Source organism: Nanorana parkeri, unplaced genomic scaffold (assembly GCF_000935625.1).
Source record: "Nanorana parkeri isolate BGI_ZX_2015 unplaced genomic scaffold, ASM93562v1 scaffold97, whole genome shotgun sequence".
Lineage (NCBI taxonomy): Eukaryota > Metazoa > Chordata > Amphibia > Anura > Dicroglossidae > Nanorana > Nanorana parkeri.
This window is the reverse complement of record NW_017306365.1, coordinates 2,002,219-2,027,142: the sequence shown is the minus strand read 5'-3', so window position 1 is coordinate 2,027,142 and position 24,924 is coordinate 2,002,219. Positions and strand designations below refer to the sequence as shown.

The 24,924-nt window shown below is 40.0% G+C and overlaps 1 protein-coding gene across 1 annotated transcript; it reads left to right on the top strand.

Annotated features, from left to right (window-relative positions):
- The first annotated feature begins 1,362 nt into the window (after positions 1-1,362).
- On the top strand, positions 1,363-24,569 carry CIB2 (calcium and integrin binding family member 2). Its single transcript, XM_018552774.1, has 6 exons — positions 1,363-1,697; positions 18,260-18,294; positions 19,648-19,759; positions 21,947-22,094; positions 22,937-23,132; positions 24,442-24,569. The coding sequence occupies exons 1-6, from the start codon at positions 1,647-1,649 to the stop codon at positions 24,461-24,463; spliced, it is 564 nt and encodes a 187-aa protein (XP_018408276.1). The 5' UTR covers positions 1,363-1,646; the 3' UTR covers positions 24,464-24,569.
- Positions 24,570-24,924: the final 355 nt, after the last annotated feature.

Here is a 24,924-nt window from a genome sequence, read left to right as displayed (position 1 = left end):
TTAAGTGCTTGGGCAAAATTTTAAAGAAATAATTTGCTTAATAAAAACAATTTATAAAAAGAAAAAGAAAGAAATACTTTGCTGGTTTTGTTCTGGATTCATTTTTGAAAAAAATAAGTTTAAGAGTTTAATACTAGTGTAAAAAATCTGTATCAGGTTCTTTTTTAAAGATGATCTCGAGGCACCAACTCCAACTTTGCGTGGAGATAGGCTTCAAGCTGACTGCTAAGTGTGAGGACATTCTTATAACCACCTGATCATTCTCAATATTGTAATATGAAATTCCTTTTGGCAGAGCTAGCTGTCACTCACGCAGCTGGGCGGATCCCGTCATCTAAGTCGGGATCCGCTCCAGGTGCGGCGTCTCAGTATACCGCGAGCTGTAGCTCTCGGTATACTGAGCTTAGGGTGACGGGAGGACGCTAGTTTGTGTCCTCCCGTTACCCCAAGGAGAACTATGGGGAAAAACACTGACCCCATAGTTCTCCTTTAAGTTACAATATACACTTGAATAAAATTAATCTTTAGTTGTGTTAGGAAAATGTTTACTTTCGATGTTTAAAAAAAAAAAAAGTGTCCTCGTTGCCTGGATCCAGGAAGACCGAATCCACTCAAGTCTCGGACGCAGCTTGAGCACGAATTACTATATCTTGCAATAGATTTATATTCATTTTATTTCATAAGTGCAAAAACCACTGATTGTAAAACTTTTAAATGCTGACGCCCAATGTTTGGGTGTACGCACAGTTTGTAACTCTACTTTTATATGTGGAAAAAAAAATAAAAAATCTTTTGAAACTAAAAAAAAAAAAAAAGTGAATAAACATGGTAGCACAGGTTAGTTTACAGTAACGCATATACATATTAATTACCAATATTTACTCTTAAGTTCCAGTGTTAGTCCAAGTGTTAATGGTAAATCATCGAGTGGTTACATGTTTTCCCAGTTTTAGAAAGCAACTGCCGCTTGAAATGGAAAGGTAGCTTTAATAACAGTAAATTATAAAGGGCATATGTAGCAATGTATATGTTTATAATTGTTTTTATTTTGTTAAAGTTAAAAAATATGCGGCTTTGAAAGATTGATTTCTGTGGAGAGAACCCTGGAACGAGTGATTTTTTTTTGCGGGGGGGGGGGGGGGGGGGGGGGTTTTGTGTTGTGATGGACTACAATCAAAAGTTTTTTTTACTAATAATTAAGATACTTGAATGCATTTTGTTTTTTTTTTGAGTTTTTGGTGGGGGGGGGGGGGGGGGGGTCAGTATTGGGTCGAAGCATCGCGATCTCTCTGCGCCCTCTAGCGGCGTGTGACAGATGTGCAGAGCTGGAACAATTCAGAGGGAGTGTCTTGTCCTGATGATGATCAGAAAAGAGCATAGAACATGTATAGACATCCTGGAGACTGGAAGCTGCTGGCAAATGAGCATCAAGGAGAATTCCGTGCAATCCACACACCTTCCTCAGATAACTGACCTAGGACGATCTCTACAATCTGAAGCTCAATCTCATCTCTCCTCTTACAAAGGAGCCCGATGTCCCTTATTATCCGATCTGCCTCCGTGTAGATGCCAATGCATACACTAGATATCCCACCTGCCTCTCCTTGTGTGATGCATTTCAGGAGAGCTAAGATCCCTCATTTAACATGGGAAATAAGCAAACCATATTTACTGACGAACAGCTAGATGCTTACCAGGTAAAGTCATCATTGTATTAGCGTGTGCCTACTATTATCTTTTACCAGTCATTACTGGTGATCTATTATTATTTACACAGAATGTTTCGTATGGGAGAGCTCAGAATACATGAGGAGGATTGCAATGGTAAATTTGTTGTTAGTCATCACCAGTGTTTATAAATAGAACATGTTCATGTATAGCAGACCATGCATTTCTTTAGAATTTAATAATTCAGTATATCTTCATCATTCAGGGCCTCATGGATTGTGATCTCCAGTGTTTTTTTAAAATCCAACTTGTTTATGTATAGCAGCATATGCATTTCACTATGAATAATTCAGTATATCTTCATCATTCAGGTCCTTATAGTTTGTGATCACCAGTGTTTATAAGTAGAACATGTTAATGTATGGAAGCAACATGCATTTGATTATAAATTCAACAATTCAGTAGATATGCAAGCTATCAATGAATATGTAATAAGCCCATGTGTACTCTGTGAACTATGGACATAAACTCCATTAAGTTGTTGTTGTGATGTACAAACATAACAGTGACAGGAAATGAGACCCTACTGTTGTATGACTCACACATAGTGCTCATTAGCTTGATCTTGGCATAATAATGTCTGACATCCTCTTTTGAGGAGATGGCTGCATTCTGAAGACAGTGGTTCATGTCAATGGATGGCAATAATTGGCCCAGGGTATCACCCCACACATAGTGGTACAAGGTGCTAAGAAATAGATACACCAGGCTTGGCTATGGCACAAAGATAGATTATGCCCCACATGTCATGTAAGCTAATGGACTGGATTGAAAGGTGTGAGACTAGTATAATGGTCCAATGGTTCAATGTGAAATTTATAGAGGGTTGCAAGACTGTTTAACTGGAAAATTGTGCTCATTGTTCTAGATGGAAGGGTGAAAACCAAGAATAATTTACAGAATGTTCTATTAGTTGTTGAGGCAGTTGGTTGGCTGTTTGTTTTCTCTTAACATGATAACATATATACAGTATCAGGTGCACATTTCATGCCATCCAAGCTTGTATTCAGTATTTATCACTTAGAAGGCACGCATGTAAAAGGCAGAAGCAAGATAACAGTTCATGGTCAATAAATACAGAGCACTGCCTGCAGCAAATCTTTCTTTGCTAGAGCCGGGCTCAGGTCTTAAGGGGCTACATGAATCCTTGCATGTGGAAGGCACTAGAGAGGTGATTATTTAAACTGGAAAATTAGAAAAACAAAGATGTTACACTTAACAAACAGGTCAGGTATGATTATCAGATTTATAAGCAAGCAATCTTAAATGGTTGCATAATCTTTCATGGCTCCGATGTTTATAAAACCAACTCCCATATAAGAGAACATAGAGCTATAGAAAAAAAATAACACTGCAGGCAATAGTTTTATATTGAATAGCAATTATCTGTACTATGTCATAGAGCTTTATAAAAATTATTCTACCTAATATTAAAGTAATGCTAGCATCAGGCAGAACAATGACGTCACCCCCTGCACTACAAAAGCCAGAGGAAAGGTGAGTATAATATCCAGCTGCATGGTTTAAAGTGACAACAAACTCAGGAGGTAAATCCTAAAAATGCATTAAAGTACCCTAACTAGTAACTAAACAGTACCTTATTTGTGTATCACTCGGCTGTAGATCCTCGAATCATCTCTGAATTGGTGCTGACACTGTCCTTCCTCCTGTAGTCCATCACAGGAGCAATCGTGAAGTTGTGGATACTTTACAACACACACAGGGACCATGGGGAACAAAAGTAGCCACCCTCCAGAAGGAAGGACAGTGTCAGCACCAATTCAGAGATGATTGGAGGATCTACAGCCGAGTGATACACAAGCTACATTTTTGTTAATAGTTAAGGTACTTGAATGCATTTTTAAGATTTAACTCCAGAGTTTAGTGTCACTTTAAAGTAGGGCTAGCATCAGGCAGAAGAATAACACCGCCCCCTGAACTACAGAAGCCAGAGAAAAAAGGGAGTATAATATTAAACTGCATAGAGTGCAAGGTCTGATTGAAGTAATTTGGCAGTGTAACACAGGTGTTTATTACCTTCCACAGAGATCACAGTACTACCCCAGATGATGCCTTTATCTGCTTTTTCTCCAGAAGGATGGAGATATATTTGTTCAGAGATCATCCATGGTCAGCATCTGCTTCCTAGACTGAGATACTGGCTCAGAGATGACACAGTCATCTGGTGCCTTTGAGGTTCTTGGTTGTATGACACAGATCTGCTTCATGTTGCTGTTTTTCACCTTGTAACTGGCTACAAAGTTACAATGTTGCAGTCTGATCACTGGTTGAGATGGGACTGAGGAAATGGTTCCTCCGGTCTGCAGCCGACAGATGGCATCATCTAATCCTAGGTACATTTGGGCTCTGAATAATGGAGTCATCCACCCAACTGTGATGTATAGCAGGACTGTGTGTCGCTGACTGAAAAAATAACAATCAATATGGCAGGTAAAACAGTTCACATTTATGTATTTCAATGGTGTATTGGCTGTTGTTCCACTATAATGCTGCAGAACAAATATTTATTGGCTAGGTTGTTTTTTTTTTGGACAGATCCCTTTGGCACCTGAGCACAATATTCAGAATTACTTCAAAATAACACGCTATTTGTCACATTATGATTTTGAATTGAAGATGGGGAAGTAGGCATAAGTATAGAGTTTTGGTAAAAGGTTTTAAGTCCACATTTAGTAATAAAGTAGGCTGGTAACTAGGGCATGCAGAAGGGTCTATAACTTCTTTTGGGAGTACCCCGTGTCCCCAAATGCATTCCAGTGGTAGGGTAAAGTCCTCTTGTAAGAGGCTCATCACATGTAAAAAGTGAGGCAGAGAATGGAAAGGAATTTTCTGTAGTAATTAAGAGTAAAGCCGTCCAGGCCTGGGGCCTTGCCACTTTTGGTGCATATACGGGTCTCCAAGAGGGACTGCATTTGGTCTAACAAAGGTAATATGGAGTAGAGGAAGGTATGCTCGAATGCTTTCCAAGCAAGACTCTAGATGAGTAGGTGAGTTAGGTTGCTGTAGATCAGGGGTGCCCATAAGGTCGATCGCGATCTACCAGTCGATCACAAAGCTATCGCTGGTAGATCGCGCGTCGACTCCCTGTCCCACGCTCCGTGTACCCGAATGTGTCGGACGCTAAAGCATCCGACACATTCGGCTCTCCCCTCCTGCCTGAAGCAGCCAATAATCTTTCCTAACACACGTAGCGTAGGTGGGCGCCGCTACCCGCACAGACACCGAGACACTTGGCCCGCACACTTGGCCCGCCCCTTCGTCTTCGTCAGCGTCCAATAATAACTGCCTCCCGCACGTAGTGGCATCGGCTGCTCCTCCCTCTCTTCAGTGTGTAGCACATTTGACTGACTTCTCCCCGCCCTTAGGGCTGGTTCACACCTCAAACAGTGCGTTCCAGAGTGGTCAGGCTCTGGAACGCACTGTATTGCACTCCGGTAGGTTGCCTGCTCTCAGGGGCGATCACCCGAACATGTGGCACATTAGTGCCTGTGTTTTCCGGTCCAGTGCAATCTGCAAAAATGCTGTACTAATTTTGCAGATTGCACTGAACCGGAACGCAGGCACTAATGTGCCACGTGTTTAGGTGAGGGCGATTGCAATACTGGTGGGGGGCATGGCTATGGTGACATTAATTTCAATGCACTGCCACACCCCCTCCCGCACCTGTACTCAGATAATGCCTGAATCACAGAATGCAATGTTTTAGGGCGGTGTTTATGGTTTGTTCACACGAGTTACAGTACAGTGCGTTCCAGCGCCGTTAGCTGCCGGAACGCACTGTGTCTCATGGTAAACTCACCCTGCATTCTGGGCTGGGAGGGGCCGTGGCGGTGAATTCAAGTCACCAGAACGCGGAAACCACAATGCCTGCATTCCAGTCCAGTGCGATCGGAAACAATAGCGCATGCAGCATTTTTTCCGATCACACTGGACCCGAACGCAGGAATTGTGGTTTTGTGCTGCGTTTTGGTGCAGGCGAACGCACTGCATGCGTGGGGACATGGCTGGCGTGCCATTGACTTCAGAACGCAGGAGGGAGGTAGATCGTTGGTAGATCTCATTGGGCTGCTCATTTGAACAGTAGAACTAGATACAAAAAATTGTGGGCACCCCTGCTGTAGATGGTATAGCCACAAAACAATTTTCTAACTCAGATTGGCTTTAAAGTAGTGCTATTGGGGTTGGGTAAGCAACACGGGCAGGGCAGAGACCTGAAGGAAACCCCCATTTTTTAAACTCCTTTTTTTGCCTCTTTGTCTTGCTCATTCTTAAGCTGGACAAGCACATTAGATTCTCATAGTTAAGCCTGCGAGCGAAATTAAAATAATCTTACACATTTCTTCATCCACGCTAAACAGCACGGACCAATAAATTTCATGCTGTGGCTATTGTATTCTGACAGCCAGCACAAATCAGCTGCAGGCACTGTTGGGCCAAAAATTTCCAGCCAGGTTCTTTCAGTTATTAACTTTTGTTGAACCAGCAGAGCCGCACACTGTAAGAATTTCTAAATTCTGATAGTATATGGCCAGCTTTACATTCTCACTGGAAAATATTCCAAATGTTCCTACCTCTCTTCTGTCCTTCCCTAACACCTTTACGTTGATCTGTTATATTCTCCTATTTTAAAAGAAAACAACAAAAAAACCCCAGCCTAGTTAAATATAATAAAGAACTGCTCTTTTAGATTAAAAAAAATATGTTCTAAGTGATTAATAGGGAGAAGTATTGGGTGAGTAAAATGTACTCTTCCCAATACTTAGAGCCGGCGTGTGACACTGCACCTGTCACATCCCGGCTCTATAGATCAAGAGCTGAGCGATCATAAAACGGCTGATCGCTCGGCTCAAGGCTTCTACCTGCAGAGAGCGGTGACAGTCGGTCATCGCTCCCCACAGGGATTCTTCCCTCCCCTCTCTATCCCTCCAGTGCTGACTGGCACAGCTTCTTCTGGTTCTAGAGAGGTAAAGCCAGCTGTCAATCAGGTAGTGGGGTGGATCCTGACAATATTGTTGAGATCTTTCCGGGCTGCAGCGTGGCTCTGCACTGTCAGTATATAGCAGGCAGTAGCTCACTAGATGCTGACTTTGGGTCACAGGAGTACATTAATAAACATACTCCTGTGACCTAAAAGAGAACTAAAACCAAAAAAGGTTTGCCTTTAGTTCTCTTTTTTTGTAAATGTGATATAAATATCCAAACCAAAACCCACATATGTATTTTTATATTTTACTGAGAAATCACAAAGCATGTACCCTATACCAACCTCCCAAATTGTGATTCATTTCAGGGTTTTGTCTAGATAAATACTTTGTAACTCATTCTTTCAAAGCCGCATATTTTTTATCTGTATCTTTTAAAAAAACCAAAAACATTTATTTAGTTATAAACATATACATTGCTACATATACACTTTGCATCTTAATGTTAGTAAAGTTACATGAATGCCAAGCAATAATGATACCCATGAACACTGTTGGTCCACTACATGAAATACAGGGCGGTAGCTGCCATGGGGCGAGTGAGGCACCCGCCTCGGGCGCAGCTGAGAAGCTGAGAGGGGGCGCAGCCAAGGTTTATGGCAGAGCATTGGATCGGTAAATATCAGTGATATTTACCGATCCTCTTTGTGCAGAGCAAACATTGGACTGATTAGCTGACCACTCCAGTGTTTATAAATAACTGGGGACACATAGTACTATGAGTCCCCAGTTATGAATGAACAGGAAGTGCTTTACAAGCACTCACTATAGAGGCTTCTACCCATTGAAAACTGGATGATACTAAATATTTTACTATCACTAGTTTGTGAATGAATGGGAAGCCTCTGTACTGAGTGCCCTCCATTCATTTAGAACAAAGGCTGCAGAAAAAGAGGTTGATGACTCTGTTGTGTCCTCAATTTATTTTTCTGTTTCAAAAGGGAAATATCAGGGGTCTGTTTAGACTTGTAATCATTTTCCCAAAGCCCCCCCAACAGTAAAAAAATAAATTTAATAATGATTAAAAAAACGCATACTGTATCATTAGAAAGATGTGCAAAGATAAAAAATTAGTTTTGAACAAAATGAACAGAAACTAAAAATGTTTTTAATAGTTTCGTCAAAAGAAACACATTTTTATGCTATTTTGGATTTGGCCACCAGCACATTCTGCAAATGCGCACCACCATCCTGGAGGCGGGGCGCATGACGTCACATGATGCCGCGCGTGTACAGCGTCGGGTGACATCACATGTCTGTTGGGGGGGGCACAATTTTCTGTTCTTGCCTCGGGCGCAAAAGGAGCTAGCTACGGCTCTGATGAAATATCTTGATAATATCACAAAATTTTGTCCTTTCTATCAGTTCAGATTTTTTAGAAATCCTCGATCGGGGTTTTAGCAGTTTACAATAAAATGTGACTTTGCGGGATATACAGTATTTGTGCATGTTTATGTGCATGGTCACATTCTTTGCTATCATCTCTCAGCATCTAATAACTACAGCAGGGCTGGTAGCCAACGCTCCTTAGAAATTACAGTTGGCGACCAACTTTTGAGGTTTTCTCTTTAAAGGAGAACTATGGGGTAAAGGCTTTTCCCCATAGTTCTCCTTAGGGTAACGGGAGGACACAAACTAGCGTCCTCCCGTCAGCCTAAGCTCAGTATACCGCGAGCTGCTGGTAAACATAAAATGTCCTGCATACTTGCTATTGCTATTGCTGCTCCTTCATTGAAAACTAGTGTAGTGACCTCATCCAAGGACTGGTAAGCTGCAAAATATAATATTTTTGATTTTGGGTTTAGAAAAGGTTTTAACTAGGGCAAAAAAATGCACGGGCTGTTTTGGCACGACTTTTTTAGTACGGTCGGAATCGCGGCGGGAAATGGCGCGATCCATCCGGTGCGACTGGGGTGCCATTTTAAAATTACGGCACCCACAGCGCGATCGGTGCACACCGGGGCGACTCCTGACCGCGTGGCAATCCGCGTGGAATCGTGCACGATCGCCGCACTGTGGAGTGCCGCTAGGTGTGCACCGGCCCTAAGGCTCCATTCACATATGGCGCTTTCCCACGCGGTTTTCTTCCACTTGGCACGCAAACGCTAAAATCTTTACAACTGCACGGATTCCGCTCGTTTGCGGCTTCTACTTTAGCCGCGAACGTGCAGAATCCCCCATAAAATCACACTTGTACTATTTTGCGGGAAGCGCGGTTTTGTACTGCGTGGCTGCCACAAACGTCTGAACAGTGCACATTACAGTGCATTGTTTTTTACGTTTAGAGCGGGTCCGTGCGTATGCGTACAGCCGAATACGAGCGGACAACTGCTCCTGTGTAAATGGAGCCTTATACTGGGCTAAAGAGCTTGCGCTAGGTTCCCGAGCAGCCAACCAACAACAACCAGGGCTGTCATGTGGATGGGCAGTAAGACAGTCACATGCTCCACATACTTGGAACTACTTGAAATTGATCTTTGCTCCCAGCAACTGAAGATTTGGTGAGGTGATGAAAGGAAGTTTAACCCCTTACTGATTAGTGATGTCCATAGTACGTCACTGGCACCGGGCCCGTTTAAACAGACTCCTGGCGGCTAAAGGCGCCGGGACTCTGTTTACAATTGTAAAGTCGACTGTTGGGGGTCCCGAGCAAAATAGTCGAGCTGAATGCCGCTCTGCGGCATTCGGCTATTTACTCACCGCCGTTCAGCCCATATGGATATGAATAGGGGGAAACGGCAGCGAGTGAGCTGCCGGAGCTTTGGCTCAGCCTATCCAGATGTTGGATCAGCTGAGTCGAAGTCCTTTTCACTTCGGTTCAGCCGAACATGCAGAGCATGTTCGGCTAACCAAAGTGCAGCCCAAGGCAGCCGATGTAAGGCTGATATCATACGTACTGAGCCGTAGTGAGTAGCGGAACCTTTTTCTGCTAACTTTACTACGGCTCGGTTATTTACTCGGCTGCCTTCGGCAGCTTTGTGAATAACCCTATAAAACTTTTAAACATCAAGGAGCAGCATCCATTGTAAGTGATGCTTTTGAAATAGCTTATAAACCTTTTGACTTAATATCACTGCTGGTGGGGCCATCATAAAACAAATTAAATGCTTTGTATAATTGTTAACATTTCACTGTCAATATGTATTTTTTACCGAAAGAAATTAGCACACATTTTAAAAAAGTGTGGCTTTGGATGTGTAGAATTATGGCAGGTAGTGCAGGTGACCCTGTAAGCTATACCTGGTATTCTACAATACGTATGTCTTCTTAATGTGTATACACAGTTCATTTGTCAGAGAGGAGAAAGAATGCTTGATTACAAATAGGAGGATGCTGTGTGTTTGGATAGTCATATATTTACTGTGTGCCATCTTATCCTTAGCACAGGTCTAAATAATTAATTTCAGAGATGCTAGAGAACAAACCTGGAACTCTAGACATCGATAACATATCCTCCAGAACATTCTAACATACCTCTCACCCCATCCCCCACCACTCAGTTACCCCATGGCTGCCAGACAAATACATTATGTAACATCACACACACAACACCAGCAATATCTGTCTCATAAATTACTCAGATGAAACATGCTGAACTGGGCAGACAAGAAGGACGAAATCTAAATGAACAGTATACAGTATATGTAGCTGTTGTTACCTTACCAGTATGTGTTGTGTTTTGGTATACATTCACGCTAAATGCAGGCTTTATTCTGAATCTGTATGCAGTGGGATTCTATAGTAGTGTCACATATAGAATGTGTAATAAATAAATATAATACAGTAACAGGTTTGTATATTTTGCGGAATTTCAAATATATAATCCTGTAGGATTAAGGTGACATTATTTTTTATATGCTATAACAGCATAAAGTGGCATTGTTGCAATTTGCACCACAAACATGATTTAAAAAAATAGAGGTGTGAATGTGGCCATTTTCTTCTGGCCCTTAGGGTTACTGTCTCTTTATATACAGGCCGTACAATTATATTTCTGTTGCTGTTCACAGCTAGGCATACCAAACCCAGGAGAAAAAGGCACGCTTTGCTGTGCGTCCCAGGAACGCGTCAAAAATGTGCAGTGCGCTTGCGCTGCCATTACTAGTTATTAGCACCCCGAATGCGGCCAGGCAAACATGCACAGACACTTGGAGAAAAATGTGGGACGTCTGTAGAAAAATTTCCAACGTTTTTAACACATGCAGCAACCCATTGATATTAATTGGCGACCTGCAGCAAACACGGGAAACAAACGCATGCAAATGCGATACATGTTCCTGCTATGCTTAGGTGATGACTAAAGGTTTGGGCCCCTTTCACACAGGCTGTTCAGGTCCACCCGTCAGCTTTTTAGGCAGATGTGATCTGAAGCTCAGGGTTACTCTGTGGGCAGCCAGATGTAATTAGATATACGTTTACATCCGATTACTCCCTGACTCTAGGAAAAGAAAAAAACAGAACAGAATTCCGTTTTGGCAAACCTGATCGTGATAGATCGGAGGTAATCAGATGTAAATGAACACATGTCTGCTTACATCCGACTCCCCAAACACCTAACATGGGTCTGTTTAGATAGAAAAAAACTGCGCTGGGAATCAAATAACACTCTAAAAGCAGCTGTGCTTGTGGATAACACAAAATTGTTTCATCACTTTGTCATAATTTCACAATTTATAACATTTTTCTCACATTTTAGGAATATATTTTTTGAGTTTGTGAAGCGCCGTGCTATTTTCTTTTTTCCTATTATGGGTCTGTTTAGTTCAGTTTTTTCCTCCATTGCAAAATGGAGGAAAAAAATTAATGGACATAGATATCAGAAAAATGACATCTGTCCTGTACTGCTCCGATCAGCAGGGAATCTGTGCACGGACCCCCGGCTGATCATAATGGACAGTGCCTTTGTGAAAGGGGCCTTGCAAAAAATAAATCAGCAAAATGGCTACTTAAGGGAAGAAGTGGGATGAGTTGTCACACTGAGAGTGGAGGTCATCTGATTACAGGAGGTCATCTGATTACACTGGGAGAACTGTTCTTCCAGTGTAATCTGCAGGCCTGGGCTGTCAGTTTAAATGATAAGTTTATAATAAAATAAAAAATAAATGTCCTTACTCCCGGGTTCTCTTTATCTTTCTGGAATAAAACATACTCACCTCCTGACGCAGAAGCTGTTGCCTGCCATCCATAGAAACCTTCCTCTCCAACTTTGCACGTGAACCCTGTAGCCCCATGGACTGTAGCTGATTCCTGTTAACCTGTAGGTTGATGGGAGAGGTATTTATTGAGTGATGGGTGGATTATGTGTAAGGGCTCATTCACACGGGTGTATTGCAGACCAAATACAGGCATATTTTGTAAAAAACTGTTGGCGGTATATAAATCCTGTATAATAATAATATTTTAATTTACACAAAAATACATCCTCTATTTGTGGTGCCCACTGCCCAGGACATGCAGCTGCTGTAGAATGGGGTAAGTTTCCAAATGCAAATCATTCATAAAATACACGTCAGAGTTCTTCCTGCTTAACGCTGCACTGTGAGGAGAGGCCGGTCACATGACTTCCTTTAAATGGGGCTATGCCCACATCCGAGTCAGCTGTGCTTTATGGCTAGTGTTTCTTTTTTTAACTGTGGTATTGCCAAACCACTGCTCTATGAAGCCCATCATTTTGCAAAGTGTTTCATCCTGGACTGCATATTAGCTTTTCTCCTGGTACAAGTAAAAGCGTTAAAGTGCTTGCAAACCCAAAACAACAATTGCTGTGTAATATTTCCTCATACACTAATATTCAGCCTGTGTAAAACCATCTTAAAAAAAGGTATTTTTGAACAATATTTCAAGGTGTATCTAATAGGATTATTAGGAAAAGTGTGAGCATTGTCATGGGTATTATGTAGACTCAGGCGCTACAGTTACTTTAATACATTGTATGGAACATCATATGGATGAAACATTACCCTCTTTGTCTATTAGACCAGAGTTTTTCCCCAAGGCCCCGTTCACATCATCCCGTTGCATGAATGCGTGTCGCGGTGGTGTGCATTCAAGGGTGTTTTCCCCCCCCATGTTTGCTGCATGTCCCCATTGATTTCAGTGGGTGCCTGCATGAGCAACAAATGCAGGGATGTAGCTCATATAGCAAATTTTGCTACGTGTTTCCTGAGTTTTTAGTGGGTGTTTGTGCGCATTTTCCCAGAAAAACTTGCATTTTCCCGGCTATGTTTGGGGTGCCAATAACTAGTAACTGTACGACTACGCCCATGATTGGTGGAACACATCAGTGAGGGCGGACCTGAGGCGGGACATTGTGATGCTGTGTAACTTTCAATAAAGACCTTCAGCGATTTTTGGTGTACAGCCGGTTTAGTTTATATTAAGTGGCAGTGTTGGAAAGTGAACAGGCTCTGACCAGTGAGCACCTGGTTCTGTGTTCCCCTGCTGTGCTGTGAAATAGCGGTGTGATTATCAAGTGTGTTTTTGGGCACGGCGAGCGTGTTGCACATTGTTGACGCAATTCACGAATGCGTGTCAATACACACTTTTTTCTATGAATTTGCCACGCATTCATGTATTGCCTAGGTGTGAACGGGTAATACATGTGAAAGTAATACAATAGTGAAAGTAATACAGCAAACTCTTAGCCAGCCTGCTATTGGCTATTTCAAATTGCAATAGCTAATATTAGCAGGCTGGCTATTGCACCCGCCCACTGAGCAGTGGGCAGGTGCAATAGCCATCCTGCTAATAAACAGCCAATAGCAGGCTGGCTATTGTTCCCCATTGTATACATTCTGCTGCCGACCACGCAATCTAGCCGCCGGCCAGCAGCAAGATTTAAACAGAGAATTTTCTTAGCAACGAAATAAATGTAGTTGCTAACAAACTTTTCTAGTGTCCCTATGACTATTTAACAACCACAAAAAAATCAAGGACATATTCTGTCCTCGATTTTTTTTTGCCAGTTGCTTGAGAGTAACGGTTGTTTGAATGCTGGATAGTGCGGAGTTTACTGTTTTGATGTTATTTAAAAAAACAACAATTTACATTACAGTTTATAATAGTCTTTCTCAACCAGGGTGTCATGGCATCTTGGGGTTTCTTCTGGCTTTGTCAGGGGTGCCTTCAAATTTTTGCTAAAGTGGAGGCTCTGATGTTAAAGTGGCTCGTGATATAAGGGGGCTTAAGTTGTGAAAAAGGAGTGCTCTGATGTGATGGGGGGCTCTGATGTAAATGTGGCTTCTGATGTGAAAGGGAGGGACTCTTATCTGATATCAAGGGAGCTTCTTATGTGAAGGGGGGGGCAATATTTACTTTTAAAAGGTAGCATGGCTAAAAGAAGGTTGAGAAACACTGATTTATGAATTGCATATTTTTCTTTCTTATGTTTACAAAATAAATACAATCTTTTTTCGAAGTTTAGTTTACAGGATTATCAGTTTGTCCTAAAAATTCGAGTAATGCTTTCTGGGTACTGTGATGAACGCTCTGCTGCCTTTAAGGTCACTGGAAATTCTCGCTGCATCTCATTTTTCAGATTTTGGAAGGGATCATGAAATTTTGGAAGGAAATTAGCTATAAATCTATATTTTAATCATTCACAAAGTCCTTCCTGTTCTGACTCAGATAAATCACAGTGCATGTCCCCAAATGCACTTCTAAGTGCTGTAATTCCTGTTACTCATATAAGACCCTTGCAAGATTTTTCCAACATACCAACCAGTGCTCAAACACATTTGGATTGAGTGTGCTTACTTAACAATATTTGCTGTAGTCTTTAGATAACAGCAAGTTTAAGAATAATAAAGCAGTATATTTATAGTATTCGCAGACAATGGACAACAAATAACTAAAGAAAAATGAAAATAAAACGACATATTTATATTGAGATTATGTAAATATTAAGCAAGCGCTGATATTCTCTACCTAAGCATATACGGCCTTCCTCTACACACAATACTTGGAGGCTTTGTGGCATGGTGTCATTGTGGCCAGGTAAGGACAGGGTTTCCATCAGTGCAAGGTAGATAAATAAACTTTGGCTGTGTATGTGCCACCAGGCTTTTATCTAAAGGAAACAATGGAATACAAAGTTAAAGTTTCCCACCTGGCCGGTCAGATTATGACTAAATCCTTTCCAGCTGGCCAGGTGAGTATGCCTTACGTCATTGGCATTTAGCCTTCTCCTATAAGCTCATGGTTGCTTCAGCGACTATAAGCTTATTGTGGAAGGCTTCCCCTGATAGTTCTTTGTAAATAAATAGCTGTCATCCAAGGCTGACAAGACGCAGATGGCAGCTATTCATTCAAAACCACATATTTGCTTATCCTTCCCTGCTGTACTGAGCAAACTGCAGAGTGATCACTACTGATCACTCCGGTGTTTGTAAATAATGAACAGGTAAGTAATGAACAGGTACGTAATGAACAGGTAAGTAATGAACAGGTAGTGCTCTATATCACTTCCTGTTCATTCATGCCTGGGGACATAGTAAAAACTTACTATCTCCTCAATTTATTCATGGACAGAAGCTGCTCAGCACAGAGGTTTCCTGTCCATTCATAACTGGGGAGATAGTAATCATACTATGTCTCCTCAGTTTGTTAATGAACAGGAAGCCTCTGTACTAAGTGCTTTCTGTTCATTGAGTGCTGGGGCTGTAAAAAAAAAAAGAGCCTGAGGACTCTGTGTCCCCAATCTCTTTTTCTATCTCAAAAGGGAAATATCAGGGGCCTGTATAGACCTCCAACATTTCCCCAAAGCCCCTGACAGTAATGTAAAAAAATAAATAAATACAAATAGGTAAATTAAAAATAACTAAAAACATTATTAAAAAGTTAAAAAAGAATAAAGTCCCCCACACACACACATACCATGCATGCACACCATAATGTGGTGTCCACTGTGTAAATACGGTGTGGTGCATTGTTAAAACATATCGTATTGCTTGACTTTTTTTACTGTTTAAAATAACGTTAATTCAACTGCGTAGCAGTGCATGGCAAAGCACTGCCATGTGTTTTACTACACTGCATTGCGATTAAATGTATGCCTGCAACATTTCATCCCAACACACACCAGCACAGCGCACAAACGACACTGCAGATCAGACGTTACCACAGCACATAAGTTTGAGGTCAACCTTCATATTTTTAACATAAATTGCTTATATACAATTTTGTGTTCCCTAATTTTTTTACCATTTCGCAAAAAGGTGCCATTTACAATTTACAAATATTTGTTATTTATTAACTCAGTACAGTTTTTATACCTGTTAAGATGTAGTAGGAATCTTGTAAATTATGTTTTTCTATGTGCGCTGATAATGATTTTAGTGTATTTTGTTGAAAATATCGATTTAATAAACATTTGTGCAACTAAATTAGGACCTACAAAATTAGTAGCACCTTCTTTTTATTCTACCGGTCCTGTGCTTCCAGAAAATGTATGGTTTCGGGGGTGTTTTGCAAACTCTGAAAGCTGCAGTTGAAAATAAAAAGGAGAAAAATTGCAAAAATTATCTGGCCAGCTGAGGTCAAAAGTGCTAAGCAGGGCTTGGCAGCAAAAGGGTTAAAGTGTGACTATGACCAAGATATGGACATTTAAATATTTACACACTCTTAAGTAATAAATGGGCTTTAAAACAAGTCTACACTGACCACTGTAGCTGCATTCACTGTGGAGCAATTGATCCTCAAATTTTACAGCAGAACCACAGCTGTCATTGTCTGCCTTCTAATCTCTAATGTAAGCACAGAGCTGGACTGTGACAGAGAAAAGCAGGGTGAGGAGAGATGCCTCTTGGACAACTCCAGTGCTTCTCTGGTGAACGTGGATGGATTGCTCTATAGTGCCTACAGCTACAGAGCTCAGTGCTATTTGTAGTGTTCATTTACTGCTAGATAACAATATGTAAATATTTGAATGTCCATAGCATGGACAATATACAGTATTTTTGGAATGCACAACAAAAAAAAACACATTTTGAATAAAATAAAAGTCTATATTAGCCTGTACTAATACTATAATACTAAATAAATAAAAACTCTAGCTGCTGTATGATTACCCAAGACATATATGAGAAATATATTTAGTAAATAGAGTGGTATAAAAAAAAAATACACCTAATCGTGAAGAGTTGCCGATAAACCATAAATTCCAATACATGTGAAACAGTTATGCTAATATAAAAATATTATAAGATGCATACAACAAGCACAAAAATAAGATCCAGCCACATTGCTTCCACAGCTTCAGAGTACAAGGAGCAAAAGGTGACCAGTTACATCCCTGCTCCCAGAGAAAAAGGTGTCCACTTCTCCACCCCAGCACACTTCCACAATAGACACAGACTTACCGATCCAAAATGAACGCTCAAACTAATAAGTAGTTTAAATAGTTTTTTTCTTAATAGTTGCAGATACAGCCCTGCTTAGTACAGGCTTCCTTGCCTCTCCAGGAACCTCAGGACAGACTTTATTGGATTGTTAAACAAACAGAAAAGGGAGACCATCAGAACACAAAAACATCTTTATTAAAAAGTTGAAAAAAACAAAAATAGAAACACTTACAATGCACTAGTGCTCACCCAGCTCTAAGGATTGATTGCTTACGCTCATCCTGGGCTACATCACCCGTCCAATACCTTTCATCTTTAACAGACGTCCTCAAGAGCCATGCAAATTACAACTTATTATAGAATACTGTAATAAGCTAAAAATTTATTTTAGTTTCTGTTTAGCCACAAATATTTCACTTACAGAATTCAAATTCAGGTCTCTAATCAGCAGGCACTCTGTGTGGGGAAATTGAGAGGCAGCAGACATGAGGAAATGCATCCTGTGCTTTTCTTTGGACGAGCACCCTCCCTCTCTGACCACATTACAACAGACCTCCAGTAGACAGTGCCTGCCCATTTTTCTGGTCTTTTCCCAGCATCTTGTCTTGTTATTAGACCTGGTAGCCTAACATTCAGCTTCATATATTATATTCAATACCAAGGATGACAAGCCATTTAGAAAGGGGGATTCTGTGGATAAAGAGAATCTCCTGAATATATCCTATCTGCTTTTATGGGCTGGGGCTTATATTGGGACACTTCCTGGTGAGGTTCTGGGTCACACATGCACATGAATATCCTCCACATTTCATGAAGAAGCAGTAGTTAACACTGTGAAACACGTAGAATACTACTTCTGCCCAATCAGAAAATTCAGCATTGAGAGAAGCATACTATTGGTGGAACGATGGCATAGTGGACTGTTTATAGATCAGCTGATTGGTGGGGTAATATCAAACAGCAGTGTGTGGATAAACTCTGAAGGAAGTGATAATGTGCACTTATTATGTCCTAATTGATGTTCTTTTAATATTGTTTTTAACAATGTGCCAAATCAAAAGGAGGTATGTTGAAGCAAGATATGATGTATGTGTATCATTGATGTAGCACCTGAAAAGTCCCAAGTGCTAAGAGGTTTGTTTAATGTACTGCATAGGTATTAATACAGTGTTTTCTCTTTTCTTTTAGGATTGTACTTTCTTCACGAGGAAAGAAATCCTTCGGTAAGTGAATACATTTTAAAAGCAAATAATTATTTTCTTTTAAAACAGAATTTCTACCAGGATGACATAAAGTATCAGGTCATATCAGGTACCAAATGTACCTCTAGATATAGATACGTGTAATGACTCGCCAACCGGCTTCCTGATACCGGAAGTTCCTGTATCGGGATAGGCATCGGGAGCATTTGGGCGAGTAAGAGTACTCGCCCAAATACTCGGTATTAGCTTCGATACCGATACTAGTATCGGTATTGGTGCATCCCTAGTTTATACTTTAGTCTACAGCAGCAGTACAAAAAATGTTTGATAATTGTAGCTGGCATCTGTTTAGTCTTATTTGTCTTGGACTAAAACCAAAAGAACACACAGTCACTCAAGGCCAAGGTCCTTGTTTTGTAAGTTTCTTCTGTGCCCCTTTCTGCTTTATTTTTAACTTTATTTGCTGATTCATCACTAAGCTTTTCCATAATACAAAACCAGTTAGGCTACATCAGTGGCCATTGAGGGCAGCTATCTAGCCAATTGGGTAAGGAGAAGCATCTCATGGTGTGTGCTCTCAAGCAGGACTACAGTTTCACTTTACAGAGGGACACTATAAAAACATGATCCCTCCTCATGTATCACTTCCCCCTCCCTTTTAGATTGTAAGCCTTCAGGGGAAGGGCACTCCTTACCATCTTGTCTTGAATTGTATTGTGATTGTAATGTCTTCCTTATAAAGCGCTGCGCGAACTGTTGGTGCTATATAAATCCTGTATAATAATAATAAAATAAAAAACTATCCACTGAAGTTTGCCCAAGAGAGGGAAATATTTATTAGTGTCTCTGAGAATTTTAGTTTTTGTTGAAAGGTTCTCTTTTTCAGTGAAACATTTTGGATGATTTTGAGCAAAAATATATTGTCCATGTATAGAATGATGTATAGATCTCCAAAACATGTGGGGACATTAGTGACTATTGATCATTCCATTCTGACAAATGAAAGTATCTTTTCAAGGACATGTTACAGAAACTGGCAGTAGATGACAAAGAGACTAACAGTCAGCAGTTTGTTGGTATTGAATTCTTCCGGATGGGTGGCTAGTTAAGTAGACATTAGACATGGGTTCTCTTGTGTACGATATATAGCACTGTTAAGGTGACAGATAGAAAAGTATGAATTGTGGTATCTTTCTCTATCACTTATAGCCTACTGACAGTAATGAATAATAATATATCATTTCTAGAACTATATTTGCAATTACCATGAATTTTTTAGAATTTATCAGCAAGCAAATGAATATTTAGTATTTGTTTATTTTTTTATGCTAAACTAAATCTATGTTTTACATTGGATGTTTGTGTTTTTTACAGGTTACACGCGAGGTTTTATGATCTGGCTCCTAATATTGTGCCTATGGATTATACAGATGATCCAGATGTCAAACTGCCCATACAGCTTATCATTAGTATGCCTGAGCTTATGGTAAGCGATGCATCAAAAGAGCATATTAGCTACCATTAATGAAGTAAAAAAAATAATACTTTAAATATAGAATTCATATGCCATTGATATGTAAGCAGCCATTAACTTTATTAATGGGATTCAGTTTAAGATTGATATTTCAGCTAATGTCATATAGACATACATTTCAAACTTAAAGGGAAAGGTAGAATTTCAGACATATTTCATGATAACTTTGCATCACAATAGCTACATATTATATTTCACATTTACTGCATCTGTTAATGTCAGATTTTGTAGAATGCATCACCGTTTAAAGAGGAACTCCACTAAGCACTGTCTGTATCTAAACTGATCACTATATATATATATTTTATAAAATGCCATTTTAGTAAACATTGCATCTTTATAGGAAACAAAAATGCTTTAAGATACTTGGATTCCCATAACTCTAAAAAGCAGGCATATGTGAAATAAAAAGTGCAAAATACAGGAGCCCAAATATATTAGTCAGACCTCAGATTACTAAAGTCATATGACAAAAAAGAAAGATTTATTCAGATTAATTGCAGTAGGATCTCTTCTTAGTCCTGTCCCCATGCAAGTTATGATTTTAGACTGATTTTTAAAAATGCTTTTTATTTAACATTTTCCATATATTGTTATATATGTTTATTTATTTATTATATATATTCCATCTGGTGGATATGTACCTCATGATACTTCAACGTTGCCTGGTGCACAACGTTGCCTGGGTACCACTTACTCAGAACTAACTACCCCACTCCAGAGGCCAGAGTTCAGAGTCCTTCCACCATCACCAATATCTCCAGCCACCAGTGCAGCAGGACAGAATTAGCCATCAGCCTAGAGTCAAGGTTCGGCCAAAATTTCCATCAGCTTCTGTTTATCTCTAGGGGAGTACTATCTTATCTGTAACTCAGAGTTAGGTGACAGATTTTTTTCAAGTGAGGCATGAAATTGTTGCAACAACATTCTGGTTGTCATAGTAAGCTGTGACAATAAAACATTTCTAATGAAAATCTGGAAGATGTATGCATTGGCCTTTGGCCTCTTTATGTAGATAGGATCAGTGGATGAGTGCAATTGATCAGCAGCAGAAGGGAACCAGCAATAAGGTGCTCTGCCACCAGTCTCAAGCACTCCTCTGTTGCTCTCATTGTAGTCCACTATGACTTACTTCATCATGCTTGGTCTTAAGAAAGTAACACTTCAGTGAATTCTTCTCCTAAATTAGTGTTATTAAGGCCTGCACTGTGCAACATTAAGCTCTCTGAATATTTTCATAATCATAAAGGCCATGTGGAAATCCTGTGGTTAGTCAAGGAGAAAATTAACAGTAGTAGTTGTAGTTAAAATTAAGGTTATGGTATATTGACTGGCATTTTTCCTGTTTGACTAATCAATTTGCTGATGACAAGAGAAATGTCACGCAATGATAGATATGCAGTCAATTGTGCATATAAGAATCACTTTGCTGACACTTGGAAAACAGGAGCTGGAAACATAAATACCAGTGTTCCACATAATGCTTTTTATGATGCAAATCCAAAAACATGTGACCATAGCTCCGGGAAGCTTTAGTGAAGAGGTTATGTGTAGTAATCTTTACAGAAAGATAGAAAAGGTACTAACATCTTTATAAGTTTATAGCAAAGCTTCATAACTTTGTTGCCCCTTCACCAAGCAGTAAAGAGCTATGACAAAAATTTCAGCAAACAAATAACAATAAAACGGAAATACATATAAAACATTTTTCCATGTGCAGTAATTTAGCTCAACTCAAAGGTTTTGTGGTGTTCGGGTATTAGGAATGCCTAATTGTCACTTGCACCTATTGCGCGATCTAGCCTACAGTGAATGCATTTCAGATTCCCCGGTTGACCCGACTAAGAGATCTTATGGCATACATTCTACTAAGCAAGGGCATTCGTTTTGTAATCTATAGACTGTGCCTGCAAAATATTGGAAGTAAGGAATATAGGAATATTTTAAAACCTTGGTCTTCTGATCTACATACATTACCCATCCTAACGCTTAGTTTTCTTGTGACGTGCTCTTAGCTAGCACTGCTGCCTATATGTTATTAATAAGTGTTAGGTTGAAATGTGATGATGAGGATTGGCTCCATGGTTTTGTCATACATCACAATGACACAGCTAAAATGACCTCTTTCTCTTTTTCCAGGAAAATCCTTTCAAGGAGAGAATTGTGCAAGCATTCTCAGAAGATGGAGAGGGCAATCTCAGCTTCAATGATTTTGTGGATATGTTCTCTGTGATGAGTGAGATGGCTCCTCGTGAGCTGAAAGCAATCTATGCCTTTAAGATCTATGGTAAAGGTTATGGAACAAATACATGTGCATGTGCAGTATCTCATAGTGCACCTTTCAACATATATCTGTACACAGGGGGGTGGATTAGAAGGCATCCTTCTATGAGTGAAGAAGAAAAAAATGCTCTGTCACTTTCTTCCCTGTCTTTCTCTCCTTCACTCCTTGCCACCTTCTCTACCACTTGTAAGCTTTGTCCAACATTTGCTCTCCTTCAGTTCCCATATCCCCCCCATCCCTTTATCTACATGCTGCTAATAACATTTTTAAATAAAACCTTTCTATTTTAATTAAATATCTTATTTTAGGCTCAGTGGTGTCATCTCTGGGTCTCTGTGTATCTTTAAGCAGGCAGATCATGGTTGGTGGAGAGGGAATGTACATAGCTTCCTGAAAACAGTAGACTGACCTAGGTAATGCCCACGGATGTGATACTGAGCCTCCGTGATTGAACTGAAATCCAACTAATAAAAGGGATGGGCCAGGGACAGTAAGGCTGGGGGAGGAAAGGGCTAGATTATGCTTGTGAGGAGCTCACAGTATGCAGTAATATCAGAGTAAGCAATTTCAGTAGAGGAGAGGAGCTTGTACAACTGTGGAAGGTAAGGCTGGAGTTCAGCGTCAAGGCTGTCATTGTGTACATACTTATACATTCACAGATCTCACTGATCCATATAAGCTTTGCTTGCAACTTGCCTGTAGGAAGGGTGTCTTCAAAGAAAGGTCTCAATAATCTATTGGTTATCTAGGATACATTTCCGTTTATGCAATGTCTTGTGGCAGCTGTGCAGTACTGCTTAGTAAGCATAAGGCCCTTATATATGTATTTTTTTGTTCCGCCTCAGATTTCAATACAGATAATTTTATTTGTAAGTCTGATCTGGAGAAAACTCTCAACAAGCTGACACGGGAAGAATTGGAAGAGGAGGAGGTGACATTGGTATGTGAGAAGGTTATTGAGGAGGCTGACATGGATGGTGATGGCAAATTAGCATTTGCAGACTTTGAGAATATGATTTCGAAAGCTCCAGATTTTTTAAGGTAAATTTGCTGAATTACACTGTTTAATTCAAATGATTTTTGTTAAAATGTAGTTTAGTTGCCATATGAGTGTGTTAAAGAGACACTACGCTCAGGAATTAATTCTGAAAAATGCATTCAAGTACCTTAACTACACAAAAATGTATCTTATTTGTGTATCACTCAGCTGTAGATCCTCAAATCACCTCTGAATTGGTGCCGACACTGTCCTTCCTTCTGGAGGGCGGCTACTTTTTGTTCAGCGTGGTCCCTGTGTGTGTTGTAAAGTAGCGACCGCTCCAGGCTCGTTCCCATGATGGACATTAGTAAACTATATGTGAGATTGTAGTCCATCACAGGAGTGAGCTTGGAGCGGTAACTACATTACAACACACACGGGGACCAGGGGAACATAAGTAGCCACACCCTAGAGAAGGAAGGACAGTGTCAGCACCAATTCAGAGATTATTTCAGGATCTACAGCTGAGTGATACACAAATAAGATACATTTTTGTTAATAGTTCAGTTACTTGAATGTATTTTGAAGGTTTAACTCCTGAGTTTAGTGTTACTTTAACATTTAATCAAGAAAAATCATTTTTCATTGATTATTTTGCATCTTATATGTTGAATTTCACTTCCTTCCAATGTTACAACTCTACATGAAGCCATGTGTTCAGAGTTGAATGTAGAAACATTTCCCAAAAACATGATCACATGAATGCATAGAAATGTGCAGTGACAGAGAGAGCACCATAGCATCTGACTGAGGCTCGTGATCAAAGGAGTTCCTTTGTGACAGACAGGCAGTACTGCTTGGTTATCCAATCATCTGAGCACCCTCAAGGAATTCCTAGATATACCCACTACTGGCTCCTTGCTGTCTTTCCTGTGAAGAAAGCTCCATGTGAAAAAAAGGTAGCACTAACAAGTTTCTAAACCAGTCATGTTTAAATGTTCTTTTCGTTTGAATGTGGTTGATGATACAATAGACTGCAAAGAGTAAAGGGACCAGAACAGTAAAAAAAAAAAAGTACTTTTATAAATTAATGTATCAACTGACAAAAACACATGGTAAACTTGTGCATTCATCCTCTTGCAGTACCTTTAACAGATATAACATTGCTGAAGTAGAGGACTATCATGTAGTAGTTGACCTCTGCATTTGTCTCCTCTTCCCTTCTATTGGGAGAAGTTATATGAAGTCTTGTCATTTTGCTAGCTCAGTAAGCCCAGGTCATTCTTTCTGTATGACACCGGAGCTCTGAGACATTGGGTGTTGCTTTCATATGAATATTAACTAATATTCACCTTGGTTTCTCCTTTCTAGTACTTTCCATATAAGAATATGAAGATGAAGCTGCCCTTTTCTCTGGTTCAGGACAAATGGATCTCAGGCTTCCAAGGGACCCAGTCTTTCCAACTTGCAAAAAAAAAAACTGTGTCCACCTCACTCCAGGAAGTTCTGTCTTCCTTTAATATCAGTCATGAACTTGCTTGCATTTTATATTCTGAAACTTTTAATATCTTTAAAGCAAAAAAGTTGAAGGATTTTTAAAGATCTGTTCCCTGCAAAAGGGGATTCAAATTATCATGAGGGGCCTTATGTGTGAAAAAAAGATTGTACACAAGGAAACGCACAACTATGTTGGTAAATAGTACAGTTCACAGCCGCTTGCAATCTCTGGACACTCATTGGCTATTCAACACCAAGATTAGTTAATATTGTTTTCTTTTCTTCTTAACGTACATTATTTCTAAATCATGATTGTCATCATGATTTTGTCATCATTGTCATAAGGAAACCATAACA

Coding starts and splice junctions, on each gene's coding strand:
- CIB2 (XM_018552774.1), top strand. CDS start 1,647: ATGGGAAATAAGCAAACCATATTTACTGACGAACAGCTAGATGCTTAC. Junction 19,760..21,946: donor TTAGTATGCCTGAGCTTATG/GTAAGCGATGCA, acceptor CTCTTTTTCCAG/GAAAATCCTTTCAAGGAGAG. Junction 22,095..22,936: donor CTATGCCTTTAAGATCTATG/GTAAAGGTTATG, acceptor GTTCCGCCTCAG/ATTTCAATACAGATAATTTT.